At 37.8% G+C, this 19,623-nt stretch overlaps 1 protein-coding gene across 2 annotated transcripts in view; it reads right to left on the bottom strand.

Moving 5' to 3' along the window:
- The window catches only part of LOC111195774 (cytosolic carboxypeptidase 4), a 367,388-nt gene that overhangs the window by 83,638 nt on the left and 264,127 nt on the right, over positions 1 to 19,623 (bottom strand). For both annotated transcript variants that reach the window (XM_049483983.1, XM_049483982.1), the window contains 2 exons: positions 12,176 to 12,305; positions 2,880 to 3,011 (listed from right to left, as the gene is read on the bottom strand). In XM_049483983.1, the coding sequence (XP_049339940.1) occupies positions 2,880 to 3,011; positions 12,176 to 12,305 (262 nt within the window). The remainder of the gene's footprint in view (positions 1 to 2,879; positions 3,012 to 12,175; positions 12,306 to 19,623) is intronic.

The raw sequence follows: 19,623 nt of genomic DNA on the forward strand, positions 1-19,623 counted from the left end.
TGTTGACAGAGTTTAAATTGGTCAGTGGCGCAAATTTACTTAAACACATTTTACTTCCAGACCTGAAATGGGAAAGAGTTTCTTTTGACTCATTAATTTTAAAATCAGGATGAATATAAGATCTACTTGCCATGACACATTTAAGGCTTTTAGTATTTTTTCTAACAAAGAGCCTTTGACTTATATTCTTTTTGATATTTAAATTTTGCCCAGCCTCAAAAAGCAGCTATTAAAAAAGATTCACAATTCAAATACTTCTAGTAGCACTTCAGCCTGTCTTTTGCTTTGTCTCTATTTTAAAATCAGTGTTTTCCCTCTTGTTCCCTAGTTGTTTTTGGTGATTTTTTTCATAAAGACAGCAACCACCAACAATACTAGAATCCTGAACGCCATTTGTGGTCATTTGTGAATTCATACAGTAAAGTACAAGCTAAATATTATACCACATACCTAAAAATCTTTTTTTTTTTTTAACTCTATTTCCTATTTTTTTTTTACATATACCCTGACTGGGCCCTTAAAACATCAACTCTTTTATAAGTAAATCACAGCTGTTTTATCTTGGGCACATTCCCTTTGTGAAACAGGAGCAGAGTTCATAAATAACAGCAAAGTGCAGCTTAAATTACGGGTCTGCCAATCAGAAAACAATCAAATCAGCAGCACAACAATTTTCCTTTGCTGCTTTTCTCATCTGTCATATTCAGAATCGTTCAAGGAACCAGTGGCATCTCAATCAAGGCTGTACGACAGACAGACAGACAACCAGTTATTTTTACCTCATTACGCTAAAACAGCCAAAACTGGGCATCAGGAGCGTCTGCTGAGCTTAAACTAAACAACTGAAGTCACTGAAACACCACTGTGTTTATCTCAGGATTTTCTTCTACAGCAGAAGCTGCTATATAAGCTATATGTATTATTCAGACAAACACACCTGCCGTCAGAAGGCTTTGTGTGATCAGTATGGAAATAAATTCTGCTGGCTGTTTCAATTCAGGGAGCAAAGATTATCTCGGATATAAAAAGCATGAATCATCAGATAGTTCTTCTACTGGAGTATTGATCAACATCAACATCAGACCTGCAGTGTGTCTGACCTGTTGAAGTAAACATTAAGACCCAAACAGTGTGGATTCCATCGCAACAACAGGGTAAACCAAAGCCCAGGAGAACTCACACACACAGTTTAACTTTTTTACCCTGTAACGGGGGGAAAAAACTGAAGCAAAATGATCGTAAAATATTGTGGAAAAGTATCTGTTATGTATACTGTATATTTCGGACAATAATGCACACTTAAAAACCTTTAATTTTCTCAAAAATCGACAGCGGTCGTGTGGTATACAGCGTTGCCTATTGGAGATATTGGATAATGTCTCTGCACTGTGCCTACGGGATCCAGCGGCTCGCAATGGTGTAAAATGACCTTGCATTTGTCCTGTGTGGGCATCCGTACACTGATTACGTCAGGAAAACATGGCGACACCCTTGTTCACTTCGATTTAGGCATCCTTAGTAGTGTACAACATTAAAATAAGAAGAAATAGCCATTGTGCTACAAAAACACAGCGTGTGCTCCACACAGTTTTTTTACGCACAGATTTACAACATTGATAGCGATACTAAAATAACGTTTTATGACAAGATTTTTTGTGAGAACTCAGAAGAATGGTATGTTTTGGGACATGGAGGCAAAGCCCAACTGTTAAACTCAGACACTAAAGATGAAGAATCTGATGGATTTGTGTAAAGGAATGAACTGAAAAAGTGAGTGTACTGTTTTGTATTATTTCACAGTTAGTCCTGACCCTGCAATGTGATTGGCTGAGAGGCTGTGGTTCTATAAGTGACATTATCAGCCGGTAATACACTATAACCGAAGCTCTCCGTGTATCACTCCGCCACATAGGTAACCTAGCAACGATGCAGCGCTTACAAACCAAACAGTGCAGCTACAAACAGAGCAGCAATGAAACTATTTTAACTTGTGGAGTTTTTATAACCAAACAGATCCTATTTTCTCTTCCTCTTTCCCCTGTGCAAGGTGTGTCACAATGCTCATTGCTATCTTACACCCTCCAACAGTCTTTTTTTACACTTTCCACCTGTGCCGTTTAAATAGCAACAGTGCTTGTGAATGTATCTATGGTGATGGGCTTGGTGGTCTAGAATTGAGGTGAATTTAGGTAAATTTCTGGCCTATTGTTATCTTAACAATGGAATGGAAAACACAGGTGCACCACTTAAATGGACAATGCAGCAGTGCACAAACCCAACCTTTACATCAACATCAACAAAACAGCAGAAGTGCAGAAGTGATGCACCATTAAAATACCAATCTGCCAAAGTCAGAGCTCACCTGGCTCTTAAAGGGAATTGTAAGTGATATGCTTATTGGTCTATTGCACGTTATGCCCAAAACACCCACAGGATTTTACCATAGCAAAGATGCATTGACACACCCTAAATAAAAAAAGAATCAGTCTGAAAAAAAAAAAAACAGTTGCAGAATGTAAACAACTTTAACAAGCTTGATTTTTTTTATTTAACCTCCTGAGACAAATACTTTTGTTTGGGGTGCATTTTTCTATTTCGTCTACCTATTTGGGATTAGTATGAATTTTAATAAAAAAAAATTCTCTCTGAACTGGCTGTGGAAACTTCTGACTGGGATTCCCACCATCTGTTTGTCAATAAATTGAGTGTAATGTTGTCATGTAAGCACTAGATAGTACAGGTCTCCATATAAGGCCATATGAGGGTCAAAGTTAAAAATAATGAAGTATCATAGTGCAGAGAAGCAAAAATTAAAAGTCCCCATATGAGGATGCAGGGTCTGAAGAGGTTAAAGTCACAGGAAGGCAGAGTAGACTTACTCTATATCCTGGGTCCTCTTTTAGTGAGGCTGTGTTGACGGGAGATCCAGACTGCCACAGTGTTTCCTTCACACTGCAGCCATACAGAAACACATTCTTCTTCCTGGAGTGACCGTGATAATCACAGAACACCTACAGAGAGAGAGAGAGAGAGAGAGAGAGAGAGAGAGAGAGAGAGAGAGAGAGAGATGGAGAGAAAGAGATCTTAGGTGTTCTTGCTTATCTTTTACACTGTAGATCAATAGTCATCCAGACTATGAAGGAACACATAAGGAATCTTGTAGAAACTTAAAAGTGTTAAAACAAACCAAAATACTAAAATACTAAATGTGAAGCATTTAGGTGTATCTTATCTGGGGTGCTGTTAACTTGAGGTTTCTGAGGCTGGTAACTCTGATTATCATCCTGTACAACAGAGGTAACTCTTGCTCCTCCTTTCCTGGGGTGGTCCTGATGAGAGCCAGTTTCATCATAACATTTTTGATGGTCTTTGACCCTGCACTTAAGGATAATTTTACGTTTTTTTTATTTTTCAGATTGACTGATTTTTATTTCTTAAATATTTTTTTCTTTACTTAGTTGAGTAGTTCTTGCCATAATCTGGATTAGAACTTTATTCAAATAGAGCTATTCACTGTATACCTGTAACTCTACCTCTTCACAACTTTACAACTGATGCTCTCAAACACATTAAGAGACAAGAAATTCAAGTAATTATTAACCCTTGACGAGTTCAGCACAGCTGTTAACTGAAAGCCTGAATTCCAGGTGACTCTACCTCATAAATCTGACTGCGAAAATCCAGCCAAGATGCGCAAAGCTGCCATCTAAGCAAAAGGTGATACTTTGAAGAACCTAATATATAAATAACAATTGTTTAGTCTGTGATGTCATTTTTATATAATTTTATTTATTTATTTATTCTCCCCTATTTGCAAGGCCAATTATCCAACCCACTAATCAGGACTCCCCCTATGACTAGTGATGCCCCACAAACCAGGAGGATGAAGACTGAGTTGCTGAGTAGCATCACAGCGCACTCAGAGGAAAGCGCAGCAACTCGGTTCTGATACATCAGCTCACAGACGCTTCGTGCTGATTGACATCACCCTTTGGACTGATGTCGGGAGATTCCGAGTGCCATCTACCCACCCGGAGAGAGCAAGGCAAATTGTGCTCTCTCAGCATGGCAAGCTACATGAACAGGATTCAAACCAGCGATCTCCCGATCATAGCGGCAGTGCTTAGCCCGCTGAAACACTCAGAGCCCTATGCCTAAAGTTTTTTAATGCTTATTCTTTAATTATTGCATGATATTGCATGTTGATAATTTGATGATAATTACAGTATAGCATTGTAACAAATCACATTGTAAAGATAAAAAAGTTTAAAATGTTAATAAGCCTGTTAATAATCTGTCTTTCGCAGAGCTTACACGCCAACTCCTCCACTCTTCCACATTACACCCTGGAGTTTTTTTTTATTAATTTTTACTAAACAGTTTTCTTAAATAACAGGCTTGTGCTTCTTCCATGCTGCTCTGTTCATTAACATCCTTCTAAACAGATTTCACTCATTCAAACAACTTGGAATTGTGGTTAAAAAAGTTTGTATTAACACTCTGCTCGGGCTCGGATAGGGACAGGCTGCATTTGTTTGGGTCTGATCTAAGCTCTAGTGTGAGTGAATCAAAGCAGAATACATTAAAGTCAAATGTCAGTCTAAAAAAAAAAAAAAAGGCTGGGCAGTTCCATTGTGTTTGACCGTGTGTGTAGCTCTAACACTGACTACACTTAATTAACGGAACAAGGAACACACACACACACACAGAGCTGATGGCATGTAGTGTGTGAGTGTGTGACAGTGCTGAACGCTGCGTCTGTAATAAAGCGCTCTCGACAGCGATGAGGCTAATTGGAATCAGAGCGGATCCGCATGGCGGCCTTCTGGGTTGGGGTACAATTAGAGAAGTCAATCCTGCCGTATTAATCGCGCGTGTCAAACAATCGGATTTCAGTTTGTGGGCAGCCTCGCTCAGCGCAGGTACGCAGCGCTATTATTACAGTAATGAATTGAGAATTATACTTCAGTTGATTTGTTAGGCCGGCTAATTGCATCAAGTTATAGCAACCAGAACATTAATAACGACAGTTTAGGGGTAAATAAGTAAACACACTCATACACACACTCACACACCACTCTGTGGGTTTGCTGACTTCTGTTCCAATCACAAGCTTCACTAATTTGAGAGCTTTGGTTTTCTAAATTAGCATCATAACACATTACAAAATACCATTAAAAGGGTTCTTCAAAATCTGGATTTCAGAAAAGGTTGTTGCAGAAGTCAAAGAAACATTTGATAGTGAGGTAAAATGTTTTATTCTACTTGTCAGGGAGGTTGTGCAGGCAGGGAGTCGAGGAGGCGGACGCAAGTGCAGGTAAGGGAGATTTAATAAATAAATATAAATAACACAGAAACAAATAAACGAATAAACAAATAACCAAAGAAACAAGTACATACGGAACAAAGAAATAAACCAAAACAAACGAGGGGTAAACAATAACATAAACAGGGAGGCTAAACAAGGAACGAACTAATAACTGAAACTAATACAAACTAAACAGGGCAGGGATAAATATACAAGGATATAAACTAGAAATAAACAAGGAACTAGACTAGACAGAACAATAACTAACAGGGCAGGAACAAACAAAAAGATAAACAAAGATAAACACAAAGCAGGGAACCAAGGAGCGCGGGAAATAAACAAGAGAGATGTGGAAAGACAAACGACAGGAGTTGGTGCAAAGACCGACAAACACAGACTGAAACACTAGGGCTATATAACACACACGGGAAGTGGAAACACATGGGGCTAGGGGGCGGAGCTACAAATTGACACAGGTGGAAAAACACAGGGGCACAGGTCACGTGGGACACACACAGGCACGAGGACAGACAGGAAACAGGGCCAGGACATGACACTGGTAACATTAACAGTGCTGTTAGGCAGTACATTAATTAATCAAATCAATTATATTCTCTGTAATCACCTCCATAATCAAAGTTTTTTCAAACTGTTAAACAATTCAATAGCAATTTAGCTGAGGAGGAAAAAAACAGAAAAGGAATGAATAACTGCCATAGACCTAAACTGTAATGAACATCAGTCAGTAACAGATGATGTAAATACTGTACATCTCTTACAGCACTAGACCACTTCATTACAGCTGCACCTTTATTCACCTAAACATTAAATAAAACTATTATAGAATATGCTTACACTTGCTAGAGGTAATTTGCAGGAGATTATTGAATACTCTAATATGGCCTAAAGAATGGCCTAACTACACTCAAATATATTTTACATTAATAGCTGAAATGTTGCTCTCTAATAATAAAACATTCCAGTTCTGCTTAACCCGCTTAAAAATGGGATGCAAATATTAACAAAATTTAGGGTAACACTTTACTTGGATGGTCTATTTGATGGCCTCTTTGATGCTCAACTGAAATTCAACTAACATTCAACTACATGTCTATTAAATGCAAATGAACTAAAAGGTGAAAGTAAATAATTCTCTATTGAATATAACCCAACATTCAACTCTAATCCAAACACTTATCTTAATATTTTAGGATTGGGTTTAGGATTAGATTTTAGGATTAGGTTAAGGTAAGGGTTAGGTGTAGGGTTTGATTTTATGGTTGATTAAGGGTTGAGGTAAGGGTTAGGTGTAGGGTTTGATTTTATGGTTGATTAAGGGTTAAGGTTAGGGTTAGGTGTAGGGTTAGATTTTATGGTTGATTAAGGGTTAAGGTTAGGGTGAGGTGTAGGGTTAGATTTTATGGTTGATTAAGGGTTAAGGTTAGGGTTGGGTGTAGGGTTAGGTTCTATTTTGAATCATTTACATTCAACATAGGGTTAAGTTAAATTTAATGGACATTCAATTCAGTGTTAGTTGAATGTCAGTTGAGCATCAACAAGGCCATAAAATGGACCATCCAAGTAAAAGTGTTACCAAATTTAGATATTTTACATTTTGTATTGAAATTTCAATCAATCAATTTTATCAAAAATGTCAATGAGGGAGCAGCAAGGAGATAAGATGAGCGAGTGTGATTTATTAACAAAACAAACTAAGAAACACAGAATACTTATGTAGCAACAACATGGGAATACGAGACCTGACTGACGGTAGGACGTACAACCACGGACCAGGAATACAGGAACAAACGGGACTATGTGTACACATAGAAAAGGACAGTAAACAAAAAAATACTGTCTCACAGCCCTAGGCCAAGGTTTTATAGTTCTATGTACATTTATTTTCCTAAAATGGCAAATAATTTGTAGAAGATGGTCACACAAGCCAGAGATTATGGAGATGCTAGACTACTAAAATATGTTTTAAAGAGTAACTACACTCTAATACATTTTTACATTGAACAGCTGAAATATGTTGCTCTGTTATAATACAATATACCAGTCCTGCTTAACATGAGATGCAAATATTAAGATAATTTAAATATTTGAGCATGTATTAATCAAAAGTTTACTAAAGTAAAGTCCAAATAAAATAAATCTTGGTTCTTGGTATACTAGTATACTTGATATACTATGATACAACAGTGGAAGAGCAACTGTTTTTCTGAGCTAAATAAATCACTCATTTTCTGAATTAATTCTGTGTTACTTAATGATGTTATTGTTCTGAAAAGATTAGTATTACTGTATATCTATATGTTACATGGTCAGTTCGATGCCCGACACGGGTAGCTTGTCAAACCCAGGCATCAAATCCACAACCCTGTCATCAATATCCTTTTCCTCTAACAGCTAAGCCACTAGTAGAGTGTGAAATGGTGTGTGTAGGGGCGTGGTGTAGAGAGAATGGGCTTGTGTAGTGTTTTAACTGTAAGAATTACAATTACATATTTATTTCTCTGAGAAATGGGAATTCTGGGGATTCTGGAATAGTGTGATGTGTAGAGAGCTGGTTGTTGGAATATGAAGAATAAGGAACAGAAGAGGTCAGGAAAAAGCAGCAGGCAGGAGCTCTGTGATTCTCTCACTGGAGGAGTTTATAAACAAGCTCGGCTATAAATATGAAGCTATTCATCTGAGACTGTAGTACACACAGATGAAATAAGAGGTCAAGCAGGACAGCCAATGAGAAGCACCATCTATAAACTGCATCAGATCTCCAATCTGCATCATTCACACAGATGTGGCATTTCATATATTTATTCTTTTTTTTTTAAATGCTTCTATAATTGTTATCACTGATTCCTTGATTAGAGAAGCAAAGTCAATAGTGTGGAAACGGCTTCATTAAGAGCTTTCTGTATTAAGCTCCCGTCTTCATCTAGAAAGCTCTCATTATTCTGAATGACAATGAAGCATTATGATGGTTTTTGAAATTTCAATAAATATATAAACAACAAAGAGCCCAATTTCACATAATTTCCATACCACATAATACATCACCAAGATACGCACGGCACATGTGGATGGAAAAATTCAATTACAGTAAATGAGCTCGGATCTAACTGGGATTTTGCGCTGGGCGAGGAAGGACTGGCTCATTTCACTGATGCATTTATGCCTGGATTCTTCTGTCCCAAAGTTTCACCCGCAAGCTTGATGATCAGCACTGATCTATATTTCAAACCACTGCAGCTCTCAGAGTCTGCGGCTGCTCCTGCAGTCATTATCCAGGCGGATTTCAGATTCTGACCGGATTAAATTCTTAGGAGAAATGGACAGATTTCACGTTGTAAGCCAATCCAGGATTCGACTGGGTTACTCTGGAGCAGGCGGAATTGAAAGAGACTTACAGGAAAGCCCTAACGTTCCGGTGGCATCTCGTGGGTCAGATATGAGAGAAGACTGAAGACTGAAGACTGAAGCTGCATTAAAATCTTCCCCAAGGCTTTATCTGTAATTTGAGACACTGCAAAACATGTGTGAGATCTATGACATGTTCCTCTAGCTGCAAAAGCATTTATATAGTTCCCAGTATACAAGGATAAAAAGTACATACCGTATTTTACAGACTATAAGTCACAACATCAATGAACGTTTATTTTCTCGTCCATTTTCATGTATAAGGCACACTGAGTTATAAGAAACATTTTAAGCAACAATAGTAAGGAACAAGGGTTTCACCATTTTTCCTTCTAATACAAGTAATCAAAGTAAGTAAACAAAACTGTAATTCTTAAAAAAAAAACAAAAAAAATATTTTATTTTAAAGTCAAACGAGTGCTGGATGTTAATCGACACAGACTTCTCTCCTGGAAGCTGGTTGTTTTTGTGAGTAAAGATTGTCCATTTACTTACAGTAAGTTTAGATATCCAGTATGTTTGTGCAGTTAGCAGCAGTGCTAGCCGCAGTTAGCAGCGACAATCGCTAATAAATGTCGCCTGACAGCGCTACACTGAGGAACCCTGAGTGTTCCGGTGACCCATGAAGCTATCAGCTAGCAGTTCATCCCACATAGCTTGTTTTAATAGGGTAAACATGCAGGCAACAGTCCGATATACTCACCTCTGAATGGCAAAAGATCTAGCACTGCAGTTAGCAGCTAATGCTAATACTGCTCCAGCCTCTGTGCTGGAGAAACTTCACTAAAACTTCTTAATAAGACTGTATTTATAGTGCGAAAAAAATATGTTGATAAAAGAAACCAAAAAAATATATGTGAGTAAATTTCACAAATACATAACTCTAGAGGACTTTATGCACTGAGCGATATATTTATCTATTGGCCATGAACAGAATCTGATCTTTACTACTGAAGATCCTGAAGAAATTACAGAAGAACATCCTTTGTAAAATGTAATTAATAGATGTCAATTTTCCTGTGAGGAAAATGTCAGAACCCCCTCACTGTTACTGCTAATTAAAACCCCTCAAATTAGAATCAGGTGCAGCAAATCAGCTACAGATGATTAGATGGTTACAGATGGTTAGAAAGGAAGAGCCTGTCTTATTTTATCCTCAGATATTAATGCCAATAATACCCTAGAAAGTAATAAAAAAAGAGAGAAATGTGTTTCAAAATGATATTTCCATAATTTACTATTTTTCCAAATGTATTATAATATGTACTATAATTATTTAATTACAATAGGTAAGGATACAATTTTTTAATTTGTATTCTTCAATAGATTTTTAGATGCTACTCTTTTAACAGAAACATTTAACAGAAACTGTTGAACACAAGTAGCTTTTGACTTTTGGTCTTTGTTGGTAATTTACATTGTTCACATCACAGTCTGCATGAGCCAAAACTAATATTAAACATGAAAATCAAGACGGGAAAACACCAAACAATCGAGATGACGTAGTGTACTGCAACTCTAGCAGGACTGAGGTCATTTTATTTCTACATTGGAAATTAGTCTGTTACAACTGCTTAAGAAAATTGAGAAAACTGGATTGTTTGCTTGATTGATTGATTGTTGAAGTCACTGGTATCACTATGGCCAGAAAGAAGGCTATAGATACATGTAAATAAGTTTGGGAAGGGGTTTAAAAAGATAAAAAAAAAAACATAAAAATAATATATATATATATATATACACACACATATATATATATATATATATATATATATATATATATATATATATATATATATATATATATATATATATATGTGTGTGTGTGTGTGTGTATATATATATATATATATATTTTTTTTTTTTTATTTATTTATTTTTTTTTTCAACATGGTTGCTATAAGTAATGCTAAGCAAATGGACTAGTATCCCTGGGGTAGCGATGGGATTGTATGGGATTTTTCTTTGCCATTTTAAACGGTTACTATGATGCTGTTGCTTAGCATCAGACTATACTTTTTATTTCTTTTTGATTTCTGTGCACTTGCTATTTGGTTGTAAAATAGTTTGCATGACATTATATTCTAAGTGCTAATAGCACAGTTTATTTATTTAGTTAGTTTATAATGCTCCTCTACAGTAGATGGTGGGTAATTGCCTTGTATGAATTACTTATGACAACTTTGTCTGTCTCTGACTTTACATCTACACAATGCAGCAGTTAGGTAGGAGTGTCTAGTAGAGTGAACTGTGAGTGGACACAGCAAAGGTGTCAAAAGTATTTTCATTCATTCCTCAGGTAGAAGTATAGATAGATAGAGTTTAAACTACTTCTGTAGAAGTTGAAGAAGTATCAACTCAAGCTTTTTACTCAATAAAAGTGTAAAAGTACTGATTTCAAATCTACTTAAAGTATAAAAGTAAAAACTGCCATTAAGGACAAAAGCTGAAGCTGCACACTACTGTTATTTATAATATTATATAATAATGTAAAATACCCTGCTATGTTCTAGCTGGAGTGTGATGAACAAGCAATGCTTCTTTAGAACAGCAAACTCAAAACGGGTGTGTATTGTTTAGCGGGCAGGGCAGCTTTAACCAACACATCCAATCTCATCACATCCTGCCTCCAGTAAGCTCTTTGAAAGGTCATTAGCCTAGGGGTTCACATACTTTTTACCACCCTCAATGTGAATGTTAACATGTTGTGTTGAATAAAACCATGCAAACATATAATGTTTTGTGTGGTTTTAGTTTAAGCCAGAGACTGTAAAAAAAGATGGACGCTGTGTCGCCGTTCCCATTCATTCAATGAAAATGAAGCCAAAATCTTCCGCCATGTTGGCGATCCTGACACCCGATTCTGCGCAGTAGAGACCAGAGGAGGGAGAGAGACTGTGGAGAGACCGCCTACTCATTTAAATAACCCCGCCCCCGAGGGCTTCCTCGCGGTCACAGGCTGCAGAGCGGGGCGGAGCGGAGCTGACGGTCTGTTATTGGTCCCGCCCATAACCAGCCCTTTTACAATAACCACACCTTGTTTGAATAGAGCTGAATAACCTTCTAAAAAACGAATTCTGTGGGGATATAAAAATGTTGACTATATAAGCAGAGGTTACACTAGCTGCTGCATTTAAATAATGGAGGTAGAATTACAGTATATTAGAAAAAAACGTGATTGAATGTTTGTTTTGCCATTGAAACCTATGGGAATGGGTGGAGTTACACAGCTTTCTGCAACCGAACAGCAGGGGGCGCCCGACCTGTGCTGGCTTCACTTTTGAGAGACGATGCTCTGTCCAGCTATACACAGTCTATGGTTTAAGCAGACTGGTCAGTGCAGCTGATAAGATGGACAGTGCATGTAGAAACAAGGAGGTGGTAAAATATTCTGACTTGTCTGTAAATAAAATTCATAAATGTGATTTATAAAGCAGAGTTTACCAGTGGTTTTCGTCCGATGCTGTTGAGGTAGTAGAGGAGGCCTTTGGTGTGGTAGATGGTGGGACTCAGGCTGGGATTCGGCTTCAGCCACTGTCTGTTCAGATCATCAGCGCTGAGAGAGCACCGGTGACTGTGAGGAAACACAACAAGAAACATGCAGTTTCTGTCTTTCTGACATTTGGAGACAGTAAAACAATGACACATACACACACACAGTATCAGTCAAAAATTTGGACACACCTCTTTTCATTCAATGTGATTTCTTTCTTACTTTATTTTCTACATTTAAGATATTAAAGCTATACAGGAACACATGTGGAATTATTTTGTGGAATCATATGTGTTTAATAAACCATATATACAGGGGTTGGACAATGAAACTGAAACACCTGGTTTCATGCCACAATCATTTATTGTCTCGATGGACAGTTCTGGTGGAAACAGGAGAGTTGAGGTGCACATTGAATTCTGCCGTGATTTGATCAGCCGTGGTTTTATGTTTTTTGGATACAATCCGGGTTAGCACCCGAACATCCCTTTCAGACAGCTTCCTCTTACAGCGTCCACAGTTAATCCTGTTGGATGTGGTTGGTCCTTCTTGGTGGTATGCTGACATTACCCTGGATACCGTGGCTCTTGATGCATCACAAAGACTTGATGCCTTGGTCACAGATGCTCCAGCAAGACGTGCACCAACAATTTGTCCTCTTTTGAACTCTGGTATGTCACCCATAATGTTGTGTGCATTGCAATATTTAGAGTAAAACTGTGCTCTTACCCTGCTAATTGAACCTTCACACTCTGCTCTTACTGGTGCAATAATGTGCAATTAATGAAGATTGAACACCAGGCTGCTCCAATTTAGCCATGAAACCTCCCACACTAAAATGACAGGTGTTTCAGTTTTATTGTCCAACCCCTGTAAATAAATATGTTTTATACTTTGGATTAGGAAACACAACAAGGAACATATAGTTTCTGTCTTTCTCTGTCTCAGCTGCCTGTGTCTGTACGTGTGTTTCACGAACAGCACAAATAATAAAATGGCAAAGAAATGTGTGATCCATATTTGATATTTAGGGCCGTACTGGACAGGATAAGCAGTGTGTGTGTGTGTGTGTGTGTGTGTGTGTGTGTGAACACTCTCATATCAGTATCCCTTCTGCATGGGTCTTGTAAAGGTCACAGGTAGACAGGGCTATCTGGCTGACCACACACAGATATGCACACACACACACACACACAAAACGTAGATTACAGTTCAGAGTCACAGCTCAGAGCAACCTCGCAGCATTGTCTCCTGGCATTTGGAGACGGTACACACACACACACACACACACACAAACACACAACCACAGGTAGGAGTAAATACGATAATGTATGTAATATTCAGGTAATGTTACTTGGATGGATGCAGCATAATCAGTGTTGTTAACGGATAATAACTAATAAAAAGCTTGTCTGGAAGAGAGGAACTTTTTTGTGAGCTGTTAATCGATTGCATAATTCCATTCATCTCTTTTTCTCTGAATGAATAATTACGAAAGCTTTGGTCGTTTGCATTTGTTTTTATATTTTACTAAGATAAAAACACTTAAACAGTGAGGAACAGCAGCAGGAGCTCCTCAGATAAAGTGCTATTCTCATATCACACAGTGTTTCTCCAGGTAGGACAGAGCGAGATGAGCATTTGACTCCACAGAGCTGAGCTACCATCACTCCAGTGTATTAGCTTGTTATGCTAACTGCATAGCGTTTGCTAGTGAGCTGTACCAGTAGGCTTCCTTGGTGGTGCTGTTCTACAGAGCGCTATGAAGTGCCTCTAGCAATACCTCAAAAATTGCCCCTCCAGTCATGAATGTTTTTTTTTGGCTGAAAAGGTGAAGGGATGATAATAACCTGAAAACATTTGGTTGTATTGTAACTAATTTGTATGAAAAGAAAGAAAGAACAGAAAGTAAAAATTGCGCCCTCTACGGTCACACAACTCATAGGTCACAGACGTCAGTGTTAAACCAGCAATAGAATTGTGTATCACTTGTAGTGCTGGTAGTTATTTTCACAAGATAGATAATTAAGTAGTAGGAATGCGAAAATGGAAAGCTCTAAATATCCATTAATTAGCTAATTAACCCACTGTTACTTTCGCCCTTTTCCGCTTTGTAACGAGTCATAGTATCCTAACAACAGCACTCGCAATGCCTGTTTTCCAGAGTCATCATACTGTTTAAAATAGCCAATATTTACTGTTGAAAAAATATAAAACAAAGTTTATATTTTAATTATAACAGCGATGATCCAACACTGCAGCTCAGCTCCAGTCAATTAGTGCCAGTCAGCGCCAGTCAGTTATTAATATATCTTTTTTATTTGTTCATAGTAAGTGATGTTATGTAACTGTATTATTTCTACACATACTCAAGTCAAAAATATTAATAATTAATTAATAACTTATATGATTTAAAAGGGTTTGCTCATGTGCTTTGTGGGCGTGGCCACATTGAGGTCACTCCAAAATCTTTTTCTCCATTGGAAGCCTCTTGGAGGATTTCAAGCAGCTTCTTTTGTTTCTTTTGTTTCGGACATTTGGCAAGATTGCATTACCAAATCAAAAAGAACATTTTGGAGTTTCTGGGCACAGCCACTAATTGAACAATTGACGAGCATGCAAATCGCATGTGAATCGCATCTGCTAAATCGACCGATTCAATAGCTAATCGATCTTCCCATCTCTACACCGTATACAGACCAGTTGCTTCACAGTGCTCAAACATTAGCACTAGCTTGCAGGAGGCGTTTTGAACCCAGGTGTGTGTCTAATTATCGTTCTCAGCTCACACACTTTGTAAAAGAATCACATTTGTATTTAGACTCAACTCAGCGGTGTGATGTTTTCACTCAAATATCCTGCCAGCACCTGCGAACACCAGCTGAAGACAATATTTGCATATTTCAGGGTGTTCAAGACACGGCAAAAAAAGATAAAAAAAAAGATAAACTATTTTTTTATTGCAGGAGAACCTGGGTTATGGGTTCCTGGCCCAAGACTAAGACTGAGATGTTTGCTCCTCAAAGCTTTTCTAACATTTTTATGCCCCATTAGGAAACATAGCTTACAGTACCAGTTAAAAGTTTGGACACTCCTTCTCATTCTATGTTGTTCAGGGCTTATGAGGAGTGAACCGATTGCAACAATTGATTTGTCTGGTTTAAAGGCATTTTTGCACATTTAGTTGGTGTCTATGGTCTGGATCAGTTGATGATTTTCTTTAGTTGGAGGGTTTTCTCCCTCTGTTTGGTTTGGTTTCACACAGGCACAAACTTAAACGCACTAAAATGTGCACCAATAAAGCACACAAGCACAATGTCTCCTCTGATTGGTCAGACCTGTCTGGTGGGGGAGCAAGAAAGTAAATATAGTTCCAGCGCATATGTCTCTGCAGTTTAGAGCTGCTTTAACACTAAACGCTCTAAACTTTTTTATTTCTAAACTACTCATTAGGACTCCCCCTATCACTAGTGATGCCCCAACACACCAGGAGGGTGAAGACTAACACATGCTTCCTCTGATACAGGTGAAGTCAGCCACTGCTTCTTTTCGAGCTGCTGCTGATCTGATACAGCATTGCTGAGCAGCATCACAGTGCGCTTGGAGGAAAGCGCAGCAACGCGGTTTAGATACACCAGCTCACAGACGCCCTGTGCTGCAGACATCACGCTATAAGTGATGTGGGGAGAGAGCACCATCCACCCACCCGAAAGGAAACTTGTGAAGGGTGAATCGTGCTTCTTCTAAACACTGGAATCTTGTTGGCAAAGCTGCATGAGCGGGGGTTCGAACCTGCAACCTCCCGCTTATAGTGGCAGCACTTTAGACCGCTGGACCACTCAATTCCCCCTAAACACAGTGTTTTTAATAGGATGTGCAGTGAGAGCAGCACAGACCATGCATGTAAACAGCATGGAGCAGCAGAGACAACGTTTGTTCATAGGTGTGGTAATTAGCATTATATAATTTAACATATTAGATTAAACTGCACTTTACCACTTTATCAGTTTACCTCAAATAAAAGAGGTATATTTGATAGCTGGGTCGGATTAAGACCGAATAAACTTCTCAACACAAGCAAACTGCTCCAGAGTTCATTTGGTACAGGTCTCAGTCCGGCTGTTTTGATCCACACCCAAGTACGATTACTGTTTTCACACCTGCTCAAACAAACCGGAGTCCGGATCAAATATTAACTCTTGTGTGGTGTTCGGGTCTGTGGGACCCGTTTTCATTTTTCATCAAATGATACTAAAAAAAATATTTTTTTCTAACTCAAACTCATTGGCATTGGCTCATTTTTTGTGAAAAAATATATCAAAACACATTTTCCATAAACACACACTGTACACCCCCCCATCCCCCCCCCCCCCAAACATTTATATTACATACAGTATGTTCGGCCAAGGGATAATAAACATTGCTTCATTTGTAAATTTGAAACTAAACAAATTTTCTACTCATATCTTGAGTTTAATTCATTTTCTTTTACATTTTATTAAAAAACTAATAAAAAAAGAGTAGCACTTTTTGAAAGAAATGTAACATAAGAAAGGTAAAGGGCAAATATTAACCATGTAAGCTGTTTATATTGCTTGGAATTTAGGTGAAGCAAGCATGTGTAAAGCATTTTAATGTAGATTTGCTTAATTTTGCTGAATTAAATACATGTAACAAAATAAACGAGTAACAAAAATATGAACACCACACAAGGGTTAACCGGATCAAATGGTGCTGGTGTGAAAATGCCCTAAGAAACAGGAGTGTGTAGAAAAGCACAGTCACTGTGGATGAAGGCACTGTAGTTGTACTTTAGTTGTGAGGCTGAAAGTAATGAGAAAACTGCGTTTGGAGCGATGGTTGGGATAAATTATGGTAAACATAAGCTGGGTGTTTCTGTGCGGGGAAGTCTTTCTCCGATCTGCAGTCTGGCATCTGAGTGATTCCCAATTCATTCTGTCAGCGCCTGTTTATTGCTGAATATTTGCACTGTAAATATTTGATGAACTTAGAGCTTTGCTGAAAATGACATCAATTACATTTCTCTCTCTCTCTCTTTATTTTTAAGCGCCATCTTCGCCTTGACAGTAATAATTCAGAAACACTTTTCGGCTCCCGCCCCACCCTGCTTTGATGGGTGCTGCGGGGTGGCTCTACATTTTGTTCTTTTTTTATAGTTCTCTGAAGCCTGACAGCTACGCCAACCTGCCGCACTTTTAAAGTGTCAACTTCTCGATTTTACTCTCAGTCTGAGCGCACACACCCAACCTCACGTTACCCTGGTGGCAGACAGAATACAGGTAGATAAAGCCTGTTTTAATTTAGATCCGTTAAATTTATTTCTGTTTAATTCAGCTCAATTTAGTTTTATTTGAACAGCATGTCGGCCTGCAAATGCGGCTGCAGTCCTCTAATGAACAAAAGAGAATAAAACAAAACTTTCTCATAGAATAAGGAAGAACCAAAGAGGAAAAGACCATGACACATAAGAAACACCTTCCATCGAACAAAAAAATGAACAACTGAGATGATCCAAAATTCAAAACAGTAAGCTTCTTAAAAAAATATGGAAAAACTTGTAAAAACAAGTAAAACCCAGGATTAAATCACACAGATAATATTCCTACAAACTCCTAAAAACCTAGAATAATAAGAAAAAAATAAATAAAAACATAAGAGCCCAAACTCTTATAATATAGAAAATAGTGCTGAGCGGTATACTTGTTATATATCTAAAATACCAGAGGGAAAATTAAAACCAGTATGCATTTTTCACGAAGCACTGTGTAGAACAGCACTACCAAAGGTAGCTAAGCTCTGTGAAGTCAGACGCTCCATCCTGAAAAATGAGAACAGCACTTTATCTGAGGAGCTCCTGCTGCTGTTCCTCACTGTATAAGTGTGTTTCTTTGGAGAAAAATAGAAAAACAACAGCAAACAGAAATTATTCACCTAGAAAAGAGACAAATGGAATTACACAATCAGTGTAATCAGCTCAGAGAAAAGTTCCTCTCATCCTCTCTTCCCCCATATGAGCCCAAAATCATTTATTCAGCACTGTGAAACCAGCAGAATCTTGAAAAACACTGTGATATGCATTTTTGATCATACCGTTCAGCACTATAAGAGAATGAGGATCTAAGGATCTTTCAGATTATCCAAGGATCAGTAAACAACTGTAGAAGAACCACTGATAAATAACAAGATACAAAATAATAACCTTCAATTTAGCATAAGGAATAACTATTGAAAGAAATCACAACTCACGATGATAAAAGCACAAGAAAGGGTTGCTAAGAAGAATTAAGAGTCAAAAATACCCTAATATAAAATAATGTAAAAAGCTTTCTGTTTTATCATGTTTTTGCAAAAAACACAATCGTTTATTTAAACCTTTAATAAGCTAGGTGTGCCCAAACTTTTGACAGGTAATATATCTCTCACCATCCCTCTATCAGGTCTGCCTCCCCAATCTCATTTATGGAGGGCTGATGTAAATGCCGAAGCTTTAAGCGGTGTGATAAATAGAGATCTTTTATAATCAGTTTAAAATGGATTGGGTCACTATTAGAAAAGAACTGGATCGATGTTCTGAATCACCTGATGAACACATATCTGTTCAGTCAAGCTAAACGGACCTGGACCTGGCTACTCACTCACTCACCCACTCACTCACTCACTCACTCATTTATTATTCACCCAATCACATTTGTTACTCACATTTATTCACTTACTCATTTATTCACTCTAATATTTTTACTTATATTCACTGATTTGTTCACTTTTTCACTGACGTTTTTTAGCCCCCCACATATTAGTTCACACGCTCACTGACTCACTCCTTCACTAGCCCACTCACTCACATATTGTATTTCATCACTGCATTGTATCAGTTTTTTTTAGGATTTCCCCCAAGATATATGATTAGAAATTGACTGATATTCTTTGATTAGCTGATCCTGAGACCTGATCAGATCATATTCTTATATCACAGCAGATCTGCACTTTACTTCACTTAATCAGTCTCTGTGTGTCTGTATTTTTTTTTTTCTCATCTCAGACACAAAATGTGTAAAAAGGAAACTCCTTTAACACCCCTAACCAGATATCTCTCTTAAGAGTACATCAGCCCAGTATCAAAACACAGCAGAGCTAACAATCATCACTAACTACAAATACAAGCAAACAATACAGACCACGTCCAACAACAGTACAGCACAAAAGTCGTACAAATGTACATCAAGGCACCAGACATAGTGTAATCGTGCTAAAAGACGATCTGCGTAATTTATTCACTCACTTATTCGTTAAATCCCTCACATTTTCACTCACTTACTCACTGATTTCGAAAGCAAATGTTTGTGTTTAATCTAGAATAAATATGAAATATTCTAGTTGA

This window comes from Astyanax mexicanus, chromosome 10 (genome assembly GCF_023375975.1).
Source record: "Astyanax mexicanus isolate ESR-SI-001 chromosome 10, AstMex3_surface, whole genome shotgun sequence".
In the NCBI taxonomy this organism is placed as follows: Eukaryota; Metazoa; Chordata; class Actinopteri; order Characiformes; family Acestrorhamphidae; genus Astyanax; species Astyanax mexicanus.